The sequence below is a fragment of the Strix uralensis genome, chromosome 16, assembly GCF_047716275.1.
Source record: "Strix uralensis isolate ZFMK-TIS-50842 chromosome 16, bStrUra1, whole genome shotgun sequence".
Taxonomy (NCBI): domain Eukaryota; kingdom Metazoa; phylum Chordata; class Aves; order Strigiformes; family Strigidae; genus Strix; species Strix uralensis.
Window position 1 is genome coordinate 7,270,399 of NC_133987.1, and position 11,267 is coordinate 7,281,665.

Here is an 11,267-nt window from a genome sequence, read left to right on the forward strand (position 1 = left end):
CTGCTCTGTCCTCATTTTGTGTGCGTGTGAATGAACACGGGTGTACAGGCCGCTGCTGAGGTACAGTAGCAGTCTGGTGGGGTGACTTCTGCCTCTGCTGCTCTGCAGTTGTTTGTGGTGTGGAATTTGGCTTGAGGGTTCAGCAGATGCAGCCTGAAGGCGAAAAGCTTTTCCCACTGTCTCTGATGGACACTCTTGCACAGTCTGGTTACCACAGCAGAGAAAACAATTACCCTCAGGCTGCTGTCTAACCTAGTCACTGTGTCAGAAGGTCAGTCCCCAAACTGTCACATGTCCCCTACGGGAACGTGACTGGGAGCTGCCTGCCCAAACCGTGGCAGGGAACTTGCTGTCCTGTGGTGGGAAGCCCAGGTCATCTGCCCGTGGGTAAAGGCATAAGCCCCAGAGCTGTGCCCCCAGCCTGTGTTTTTGTGCCCCAGGGCACAGTTTGAGACAGGGACTAGCTTCAGGAATAGCAGGATGAGTGGTGCCAGGAGAGATGCCCTCGCTGTCAGCTCCACAGAATCATCAAGGTTGGAAAAGACCTTGGAAGATCCAACCATGAACCTCACACTGACCGTTCCCAACTCCACCAGATCCCTCAGCGCTGGGTCAACCCGACTCTTCAACCCCTCCAGGGATGGGGACTCCCCCCCTGCCCTGGGCAGCCCATTCCAACGCCCAACAACCCCTTCTGCAAAGAAATCCTTCCTAAGAGCCAGTCTGACCCTGCCCTGGCACAGCTTGAGGCCATTCCCTCTTGTCCTGGCGCTGGTTCCTTGGTTCAAGAGACTCATCCCCCCTCTCCGCACCCTCCTTTCAGGGAGTTGTAGAGGGCCATGAGGTCTCCCCTCAGCCTCCTCTTCTCCAGACTAAACCCCCCCAGTTCCCTCAGCTGCTCCCCATCAGACCTGTGCTCTAGACCCTTCCAAGAGGGAAGAACTTTAATGGTGGGGACAGAACTGCTGCGGGGAGCCTGGGGGGTGGATGGAGCTGGGTGGTGGGGAGCAGTGGCCTGATTGATGCCTGGAACTGGGTTTAACCCAAGCTCACAGCAAAGTCTGATCCTGGGAGGAGTAACCACATTGCACTACACAGGTTCCTTTTGGTGACAAACGTAGGATTTCCCCTGCAGAGACGCTCAGTTTAAGACACGGCAGTGCTGGGGGAGTGGCCGGGCGTCTTGCCCACCCCGACACACCTACCTGGGTACTGGTTCTTCTTGTGCCTTTGCCAAAGCCCTCACCAACCACTTCAGCATGATTTCATACCCTCTGTGAAACGTATGACCCTGCCCCTTGCTTCCCACAGGCGATTAAACCCAGCTCTGAAACACAGAAAGATTTATCTGCTTTCCTACAGCTTCTTTGAGGGCTCCTGGGAGCAGCTTTGTCCTCCCCCTTTGGCTGTGAGCCGGGACTGCTCGTGCCCTGAGTTAGAGATGAGGAAGGTGGAAGTCAGAGGTGCTCTGATCAAAACTGCCTGGCAGCCTGCGATAACGGGCTGGAAAGCGGCAGGATTGGTTCAGCAGCCCAAGGTTTCGGAGCTGGCTCCTAGGGTGTGGAATTTCACACCTGATGGGACTTGACTGGTGTCCAGGAGGCGCTCAGTGCCAGGAGCAGGATGGGAAACCTGCACTGCTGTGCTGCCTCCATCCTTGCCCCTACCTTTTCTCTAGTACTGATGCTGTTCTGAAATCATGCTGAAGGAAGTAGGGAATGAGGGGGTGACATTCCCCTTATCCCCACCTTCCCGATTCATAACCACCCATGGTGAGATATGGCCATGATGTGCTCTGATCACACCTGTTCGCATTGAATTTGTTTTTAAAAAAGGCCAAAAAAAAAAATTGGATTTATACAGGAAAATCCTTACTTTATTTTTGATTTCTTTAAGCGATGTATGACCAGCATCGGGTAGGATGGTAACAAAAATAGTAATAAAAATTGTCTGAGAGCAGCCACCAGGGCTGGCTGGCAGCCGGGGAAGCGTTGCTGGTGGCAGCATGGCCGGCTCGCGTGGCACGGGGGCTCGCGGGGGAAAGCAGGCAAGCGCGGCAGAGCAGGGGCGGGCTGGCATCCCCGGACGCCCTTCCCGGGTGGCTCCTTCATTTGATCTTGAGATCCTTCAGCGCCGACTCCAGGCTCTAAAATGAAACAGGAGGTTGTTCATCATCAGCTTTTTGCTTTTCAAGGCAACTGGAGGTGGTTGGGGAGCTGAAAGGGGGGCACAGCCTGGGGGGGAAGCTGTCCTCTGGGGTGCCAACCTGTCCCTGCAGGGAAGAGATCCCAACTTCGGCTGGTTTTGGCTCATTTTTCAAGCCTTGTGGGTAAAGCCGAAGCCAGGAGAGGGTGCTGGATCCCTGCACAAGGCGGGCATCAACACCCCTGCCCTGATGACGAGCTGTAAAAGTGCCACCCAGGGGTGTCCCCCACCCAGGAGATCCCACCCAGGCCTGTGGGACCCCCGTGGCAGGATGGGCCCCACCACCCCAGCAAAGAGCTGCGCAGCAGCAGGGTGAGGGATTGCAATTAGAGCTGTGGCTAACGAGGGTTCTTCAACGCTGGGTGCTACCAGCCTGGGGGAGCACGGCACCGCGGGGACGCCTTACCTTGACATCCCAGATGCTCATGCCACCGTCCATCCCCGTGGTGCAGAACTGTGAGCAGTTGCCCTTCCCGCCTGCCAGCACCGAGATCTGGCTGCGGGGTGCAAAGAGGGGGTGGGGAGTCAGTCCCAGGTCCCTGCCGAGCCCTTGGGGCTGCCTAGTAGCTGGTGGGTGGGAGTGGGGCTGGACCCCTTCATGTCCCCCACCCACATGCAGGGATGCTCTGGGGATGCCCAGGGATGCTCAGGGGCTATCCCAGCTCCTGGAGCTGGACACCTCCATCTCCTCCACCTGTGTGCAGGGATGCTCAGGGATGCTCCAGGGATGCTCCGGGATGCCCAGGGATGCTCCCGGGATACCCAGGGATGCTCCAGAGCTGTCCCAGCTCTTGGGGCTGAACCCCTCCATCTCCCCAACCCACATTCAGGGATGCTCAGGGATGCTTCAGAAATTCTCAGGGGTACCCAGGGATGCGCTGGGGGTGCTCCAGGGCTGTCGCGGCACCCAGGCTGGACAGCAACACAGTCAGGGGATGCGCAGGGGCCAGCAAACAGCCCCTGGGGTGACCCAGCCAAGCCTGTCCCTTCACCCACTCATCCCCCCATACGTACCTGATGCTGTTCTTGTGCAGGGTGTCCAGCGAGGCATTGGCGGTGTCCGAGCTCGCTTTCTTGTCCAGGTTCTGGAACCGCTCACGGGCAGTGAGGCCACGCTGGGAGCTCTGCTTGGGGACATCCAGCTTCCCCCCAAAGGTCAGTGCGCCCTGGCTCTCCTCGTAGGTGAACAGCATCGGGTAGCAGTCGTGGCCCTGGGGAACCAGGTGGCCCTGCTCAGCACCCTCCTGCCAGCTCCCAGTGCAGTGCCCACCCCATGACCCCAGCCCGGACTCACCGCAGCCACCAGGCTGTTTTCAGTGATGAAGGTGACAGCCAGGAGGGGCAGGGTCTCGGTGCAGAGGGAAGCGACACTACGAGGAAGGGCAGGGCGTTAGCAGCCTCTCTGCACTGAGACTGGCACAGCTCATAACATAGGTGGAAGCCACAAGACTACAAGGAGAGGACATGCCGCCTCTCCTCCATCTATGTTTGGCCCAACCCCGCTCAGATGTCTCCATCCCTGGGTCGGTTTTGGGGTCAACTCCCCCTGCCACGCACAGCATGGCGGCCCCCAGCCCCTCCCAGCCCACTCCTCTCCCCAGCCCCACTTACGCCATCTTCTTGTTGGCATCGGCGAGGCAGAGGGTGCTGTCATGGCTCACCCAGGCCACACGGGCGCCGCTGGCCGAGAAGCAGATGCTGTGCACCCACCCGCAGCTGCTGCTTGACTCGAACATCAGCTCCCCGAAGGGCATCTTGGAGCCCCACGGTGTGGGGCTGGGCCGCTCCTCCACCTCCTTGATGTAGGCTGAGAAGATCCTGAGAGGAGGGGAGAGCCTTGCCATGTATCCCTGGACACAGCACCAGAGCTGCCTCCATCCCTGCCCCTTTGCATGCCTCAGTTTCCCAGCCAGAGCCCATGGGGTGCCCCATCATCCACCCTTCCTGCTCCTCACCGGCACTTGAAGTCACAGGAGCCAGCGGCCAGGAGGACGTTGTTGGGGTGCCAGTCGAGGCTGAGGACTGTCGAGCGGATGGGCTTCTTGATGTGCTTGCAAACCCACCTGCGTGGAGAACGGTTGGCATCAGTGGGGGAGCATCACCACCTTTGGGAACCCTGCTGAGCTTTCCGGGGGGCTGGCTGAGGGTGGTCAGGACTACAAGCACCCCAGGAGCTGCCCTGGGCCACCATCCTGCAGTAGGAGCTTGGGCATGGGGAGTACCTCCCTCCATCTCCCCATCTGTCTCCATCTCCTTCTCCAGCTCCTCTCTGTCTCCCCCACCTCCTCCTGTCTCACCTCCAACTCCTCCATTCTCCTGTCTCCCACCTCTCCCTCCCTCATTCCATCCATCCATCTCTCCATCTCTCCATCCATCCATCCATCCATCCATCCATCCATCCATCCATCCATCCATCTCTTCTCCATCTCCCCCAGGACAGACCCAACAAGGCCATGGCAGAGCCTCACCAGTCATTCTCCTGCTCAAAGTAGCAGATGGAGATGAGCCGGGAGCCGCTGCCCACTGCAAACTTGTTCTCCTTGGGGGACCACTTGACGCAGCGGGCAGCCCGGTTGATCCGCAGGATGACCAGGGTGGGTTTCCAGACATTGCCCTTCAGGGTCCAGACATAGGCATTGCGGTCAGTCCCACATGTCACCAGCCGGTTGCTCTCTGGGGCCCAGTCGATGCCTGGAAGGCAGAGGTGGGTGACGGTGGCCCAGAGAGCCATGGGGATGGGGATGGGTCACTCAGGGATGGAGGCTATTTGAAGGCAGAGCTGTTCTGGGTGGTCTCTGCTCCAGAGTCCCTCTTTGCCCTCCTCCCACATCCATCCCAAATCATCCCACCCAGCCCTTGCCAACCCTCCCACCCCAAAGCATTCCATCCCACCCCATCCCACATGTCTCTCCCATCCATCCATCCATCCATCCATCCATCCATCCATCCATCCATCCATCTCATCCTTTCCCATCCCTTCCACCCCATCCCATTCCCTCCCAACTCATCTTACCCCATCTCTTCCATCTATTCATACCTTCCCATCCCTCCCTCCCTGCCTCCCTCCCTCCCCATCTCTCCCATCCCATCCATCCCACCCCTGGGTTCTTTCTGACATGCCGGGTCAAGACCAGGAGAAGTAGACACAACCTGCTCCCTCTTCTCTACCCCCTGCACAACCCCCATCCAGAAGTTGCCGTTGCCACCAAGCTGGGCTAGGACTGGCTCCAGGGCAGGGCCACCCACCACCCATGTCCCCGTCTCCTCAGTCAACCAGGTCTCACCCGTCACCTGCCCGTTGTGCTCCTTCAGCTCATGGACTTTGCTCCACTTGGCCCCGTCCTTGCGGTAGATGTGGACCTCGTGGTTGTTGGGGCAGAGGGCGATCTCTGCAGGGCGAGAGCAGCCGGGGCAAAGCCCTCCCCTGGGTCATGGGCTCTACCAGGGGGGAGCAGAGCCAGCCAGCATCGACTTGCCCCTTCCTGTGCTCCAGGCTCAGCAAGACACAGTGGGACCCCACTGAGCCCCATCTGCATGGTGGGGTCCCACCAAGCCCCCCCCAGCCCTGCGTTGCCCCAAAGCTGGTCCTGCTCCTGCAAACTGTCCCTATGGGAAAGAGAGAACCTCCCCCACACCCTCCAGCCCAGCATCCTCCCTTCCCCAGCCTCTGGTCCCATGGGGCTGGTGGGACGGGATGGGACGGGATGGCTGCGGATGCTCAGCTCCCATCCAGCCCCGCCTGCCCGGCACGCCGGCCGCAGCAGAGAAAGCACTTTTTGTTCTCTCCCACATCCCCCGCGCTGTGGCCGGGAAATGCCATGGGCCGTGAATCACTCAGCTCTGCTCCGCTCTCCTCTCCGCGTTTCATCCGTCCCTTCCCACACCGGCTGCCGTGGTGCCCGGGGGCTGGACGCTGTGCTGGCACCCCCAGCACTGGGCTCTGCCCCGGCAGCAGGACCAGGGGGACGCAGGGTGACACGTACTGTCCCAGCTCCATAATCTGTCTGTGGCAGGACCTGCTTCCCCAAATGCAGCCCCAACCCAGCTCTGCCCCGTCCGGGGGGGGCGCATCGCCCACTGCAGCGATGTTCAGCTGGGACAGTTGGTGCTTCAGGCCATCCCTGGGGATTTTGGGATGGGGTGCTCCAGCCATACTTACGGGTCCGGTCCTTGTTCCAGGCGTGGCAGCTGATGGGCTCCAGCAGGAAGCTGTGGTAGGCCATGGCTCACAGGCTGGGGACAGGGCGAGACCCCCGTGGCTGTCAGGAGATGCTGCTCTGGCCATGGGCACAAGCCCCCAGTGGGACCCCCAGCTCCCAGCCCCACTAAGTGTTCCCTCCCACAGGGATCAGCCCCATGTTGCAGCCCACTGTGTCCCCCCTCTGCCAGAGAAGGGGTTTCCCTGAGGATTTCCAAGCTCAGAGATTGCCCAAGCTCAGGGTGGGCAAGGGAGGGTCCAGGTGCAGCTGGAGGAGACATTCCCCATGGTGCTGCCCCGTGGCTGGGCACCCCACGCTGACTGTCCCATGGCTGGGTGCCAGATGGGTACCCCATGGCCAGGCACCCCATAGCTGGGTGCCACATGGGTGTCCCATGGCCAAATGGGAAGCAGGGAACACTTCCAGGGACTTCCAAACTGCCCCACCACCCTGCCCCAGCCAGCTGGAGCTTGGTGGGCAGGAGGGGACCACGGTGCTGGCTGCCAGCCTCATGTGCATCCCAGAGGCCCCTCCATGGGCAGCACCCCCTTCCTCTGGCTGCTCCCACCAGTCCTGTAGAGCTGAATCCACTTGCTCCTTCCCTACCTCTCATTTAGGAAGAGCCAAAGCCCCATGGAGGCACCCCCACCCCATCCTGTCCCGTCCCTTCCCGTGTGTGCTCAGCCCTGGCGAGGTGGTGACTAATCCCTTCCCCTGGCTGAGCTCCCGCCGCTCCCGCCAGCACCCACCGACCGCTCCGGTGCCACGGGACAGAGCAGCTTCCCACAAGTCCCCTCTGGGTGCCACAGGACCAGGAAGGGCTCAGAGCAGCGGTGCAGCCCCTCGGCCACCCAGCCGAGATAACGCATGGATGTAGGGAAACACCTCGCCAGGGCATGACGGACGGGGATTACTCACAGTTTGCCTCTCGGCTATTTTGGGAACTCCCTGAACACTACCCGTTTTCTTTGGCAGCTAAAAACAGTATAAGGGAAGGAAAAAAGTCCCTCCTAGCAAACCTCTGTCCCTGGGCTGCTGAAAAGAAAATCTGTGGGGCTCCATCACCTGCCTTTTGCATGTGAAGAAATCCCAACGCGATGCACGGCACAAGCCCTGCTGTCACACACCCCACGGCCGAGCCGCTGCTGAACCACCCATCCCTGCTGGCCGGGGACACAGGTATGGCTGAGCAGGCAGCTACCCAGCCCCAGCCCCACCAATCCTGCCGGGGTTCAGCATGGGGTGACCCCTGGGAGGCTACAAAGCCGCTGCCACTCAGCCACCACGCCAGGGAGCGGAAGCCGTTCCCCTGCCACTGCAGTAAAGCAGCATGGGCTGCTCGGCCGTTCGAGCGCCAATCGCTCCCTGCAGCGGTTTATGTTTCATTTCCCCCAGCAGCTGGTTTATGGCCAGTTCCGTGTTGACGCCCCATGGGCTGAGCTGTGCTCCCACCCTGGGGGGGGAGCCGTGGGGTGACCCCTGGGGAGCTCGGCAGCCCCTTCCCCAGCAGGGAAGAGCATCGGAGGGGCCGTGGCCATGTATGCCTGCTTGACACAGAGGCTCTTGAGGGAGGAAAATGGGAATTTTCAGAAGGTCAGACAGGGTGGGATTGGGACCTGATGCAGCTCCATTATCTCCCTGGCCAGCCCCGAGTAGTTCGGAAACGTCCTTGGAGGAGATAACCAAACCTTAGCAGGAGTCAAGTGCTGGGGGCTCCTCCCAGCCCCAGGGAGGAAGCCACATGCCGGAGGAGCTGTATTTTCACATTTGCTGAGCTTGGTGGGGTGGCAGGACATGGGTTTGCACCCACTGAAGCAGGGGCACAGTAACAGTCCCAACGGGAGCTGTAGGACCCCATGAAAACATCCCTGGCCACCATGGTGGCCTGGTCCTCCTGCACCACCGACCCCTCGACACCCACCCCTGGGAGCCCCTCTGGTCCCCATGGCGGCTGCAGGGTGTCACCCCCCACCGTGCTCCTGCCAGTCAGGTTGGGGACACCCATCCTTGGTCCTCAATGTGGGTGTGGGGTACCCCAGGAGTCAGCCTGGCCCTGGGGGCACAGCGCCGTCCCAGGGTAGCTCTGACCCTCCTCTTCCTCGCACTGGGCAAAGCCCAAGGCAGTTGATGTCTGAGGAGGAGAGGCAGGCAGACTGCAGGCAGCTCTGACTCTGCCAGCACCAACCCTCGCAGGACCCTCACCAGGGGACCCTTTCCAACACCCCACAGCTGCCAGGCCTCTGGCAAAAGAATAAAACTCAAACTTGCTGCCAAAGCTGCAGGGGAAAAAAAAAAAAACAAACCCAAAACACAGCAACAACAAAACCCACGAGCGGCGAGACACTGCCTGCACCCCCCTCAGACCCCAAAGCAGCCCTGGCCAGGGGGTCCCCACCTCCCCTCGAGCAGGGTGTGAGCACCGGGAGAGGTGACGGCCACAGCCCCCCCAAGGGACAGATCCAGCCCCTCGCCGGGGTGGCAGAGCCGGCTCCCTGCTCCTTACCTTGCTGGGCAGCGCTGGCAGGACAGGCAGGGCTAGTTCATGGACTCTGGGCAGTCAACACGAACGCAGCCTGGAGCGAGCGGCGGGAGCTGCTGGCTGCCCCGCCGAGGCAGCCCGACTTCCCTTTTCCTCTCAGAGAAATGCAACCACTTCCTTACGTGGGCGTTGGGGGAGTGCAAAGCAGCTCGGCGGCCGCCCTGCCCCTGCCTGCCTGCCTGCCTGCGAGCCAGGCCTCTCCGCCATCGCCGCACGTGGATGGGCCACCAGCCCCGGGATGCTCCCGGCAGTCCCCGCTGCTCGGTGGGATGTGGGCAACTTGTCCCCGGGTGCACCGGGAAAGGACGTGGCTGGGAAAGCAGAGGGGAAGGATCCCCGTCCTCTCCTCCCGGCAGCGGGAGGGCTGCTCGTGCCCCGGTCCCTGATATGTTTTGGGGGGACGGATGCAGCAGGGTGGCCCTGCCTGCCAGGGGTGGCCCTGCCTGCCAGGGGTGGCCCTGCCTGCAGGGGGTGGCCCTGCCTGCAGGGGGTGGCCCTGCCTGCAGGGGGTGGCCCACAGCGGGCCAGGGCTGCCGTCAGAGCCCACCCGGGGCGAGATGCGCGTCGGCATCGCCTCCCACGGCCGAGGAGATTCGCAGCTCGGCAGGACCCTGCGGCGCCTCGATCCGGCCGCCCTGAGCAGCAGCTGCTGCCGGTTCCTGCATCCCACTGAGCCCGGTGGGACCCCAGCTGGCTGCAGTCACAGCTGAGGGCATGTACCCTCACCTACCAGACAAGCACCCCTCAATTTTTTTTCCCCCCTTGTGCTTCAGAGCAACTAATTTGTATCCCTTTCCCAGCTTGGCAGAGTAACTCCCAGCAGCTCAGCTCCTGCTGGGAAGGAAAGACGGGCTTCAGCTTCTCGCTCCCCTGCTGCAGAGTCACGCGTGGAGGGAAGAACTTGCCCCTTCCCTCCCTGAGTAACATCACAGAAGTGGTTCAGCAGCACATCTGGGTCTTGTACAGGGAGGGCAGGGCCCCAACGAGGCTTCTCAGCTGCAGGATGCTGGTACAAAACCTCGAATTTGTTGAACTGCAGAATTGATCCCCTCTGCGGGGTGGCACCGAGCGGGCAGCTCGTCACTCCCTCAGTCCTCAAGGCCGTTAGCCAGGCTGCCCTTTGCACGTGTCGCCGTGATCCCAGCAGACACACGTGGAGATCCCAAGATGTCCCTGGAGGGTGGTGAGTCTCTGCAGCTCTGCTCAGGAGTGAATCCCCATGGTGGGGAAAAGCCCCTCTCGGGAGCAGCGAGCCGTCCCGTCCTCTGGCAGCAGTTTGCCCATCGTAGCGTCCAGCCTCACGCCCAGCATCGCTGCAGCAAAAGGGAGGGAGCTCACACCACAGCTCCCACGTGGCTGGAAGTTGCAGCTTTTTGAAGTTTTTCTTGCTGCCTGCAATTTTTCTCTAGTCCTTTGGCTACGAGCTGCTCTCTCTGCTCTTCACCAGGGTGTCCCACTGCTGCCTCCTGCACCAGGACCAGCAGCCTTCATCTGTGTGGGATGGGAGGACACAGGACAGACCATCCCTCTGCTCGTCCCTTCACGTCAGATCCCTTCCAGGCGGGGATGTGGATGAAGGTCGGGACAGTTTAATTTCTGCAGCAGGACTCAGAGTACGTTATTAAGGGAAGGGAGAGGAGAGCGTCACCCCAGTGCTGCCTGAGGAGCGGTTCCTCACATTTCCTCATTGCTCCTGGACTCTTGCCAGGTCCAACTCAAGGTTTGGTCAAATCCTTTACCTGCTTTTGCCTCTGGTTTCTGAAGTGGAAAGATCCTCCTGCATCCACGGCAGCACATCTTGCGATGCTGAAGGCCTCTGCAGAAAGGCCGTAGAGGAACTATCCCCCTGCACAGATGCTGGAACAATTTTTTGCAGGGCTTTTCTTCGGAGGTGAGGCAGAGGGGATGTGGCAGCGATTCTGCAGCTTCTTTCCCTTCAGAGGCTGGGAAGTTTTTCAGGCAGGCTTGTGAACAATCCCCGGCATCCCCGCTTGCGTTGAGCCCCGTTTCTTGCCCCCAACAGTCCATTAACTGGCGCGTAACGTCGAGCACGTGCAGCCAGCAGCTACCCTGTAATTAAGACTGCACCCACGAGCTTCATCGCGAACATCGCTTTCAGAAGCGCCGCTAACCCGAGCCCACGCGAGCGCGCGCTCAGAAGCCTGGTGCTAAACACAGTCGTGGATCATCGCCCACGCCGGGCACAAAGGATGGTGTTACAGATGGAGGGAGGCGACCATGACAAGGGTAGAGGCAAAACCACCACCTCCCTTCTCTGTGCTCACGGACACTGGAGGGGGGACGGCAGCAGAACATCCTCCGCT

At 60.8% G+C, this 11,267-nt stretch overlaps 1 protein-coding gene across 2 annotated transcripts; it reads right to left on the reverse strand.

The window, feature by feature from the left end:
- Nucleotides 1-1,849: 1,849 nt before the first annotated feature.
- Nucleotides 1,850-9,063, reverse strand: ARPC1B (actin related protein 2/3 complex subunit 1B). 2 transcript variants are annotated; one of them, XM_074886197.1, is made up of 10 exons: nucleotides 8,908-9,063; nucleotides 6,365-6,438; nucleotides 5,490-5,594; nucleotides 4,674-4,896; nucleotides 4,161-4,268; nucleotides 3,817-4,023; nucleotides 3,500-3,575; nucleotides 3,220-3,416; nucleotides 2,612-2,702; nucleotides 1,850-2,146 (listed from the first exon to the last, which is right to left on the reverse strand). In XM_074886197.1, exons 2-10 carry the CDS (start codon nucleotides 6,426-6,428, stop codon nucleotides 2,108-2,110), a joined length of 1,110 nt encoding a protein of 369 aa, XP_074742298.1. In that variant the 5' UTR covers nucleotides 6,429-6,438; nucleotides 8,908-9,063; the 3' UTR covers nucleotides 1,850-2,107. The 2 variants fall into 2 exon arrangements, with proteins under 2 accessions (XP_074742298.1, XP_074742299.1); XM_074886198.1 differs by having other exon boundaries at nucleotides 6,365-6,464; nucleotides 8,908-9,038.
- Between the last annotated feature and the right edge of the window lie 2,204 nt (nucleotides 9,064-11,267).

Coding starts and splice junctions, on each gene's coding strand:
- ARPC1B (XM_074886197.1), bottom strand. CDS start 6,428: ATGGCCTACCACAGCTTCCTGCTGGAGCCCATCAGCTGCCACGCCTGG. Junction 5,595..6,364: donor CTGGAACAAGGACCGGACCC/GTAAGTATGGCT, acceptor CTCGCCCTGCAG/AGATCGCCCTCTGCCCCAAC. Junction 4,024..4,160: donor TCCTGTGACTTCAAGTGCCG/GTGAGGAGCAGG, acceptor CCCTCCTCTCAG/GATCTTCTCAGCCTACATCA.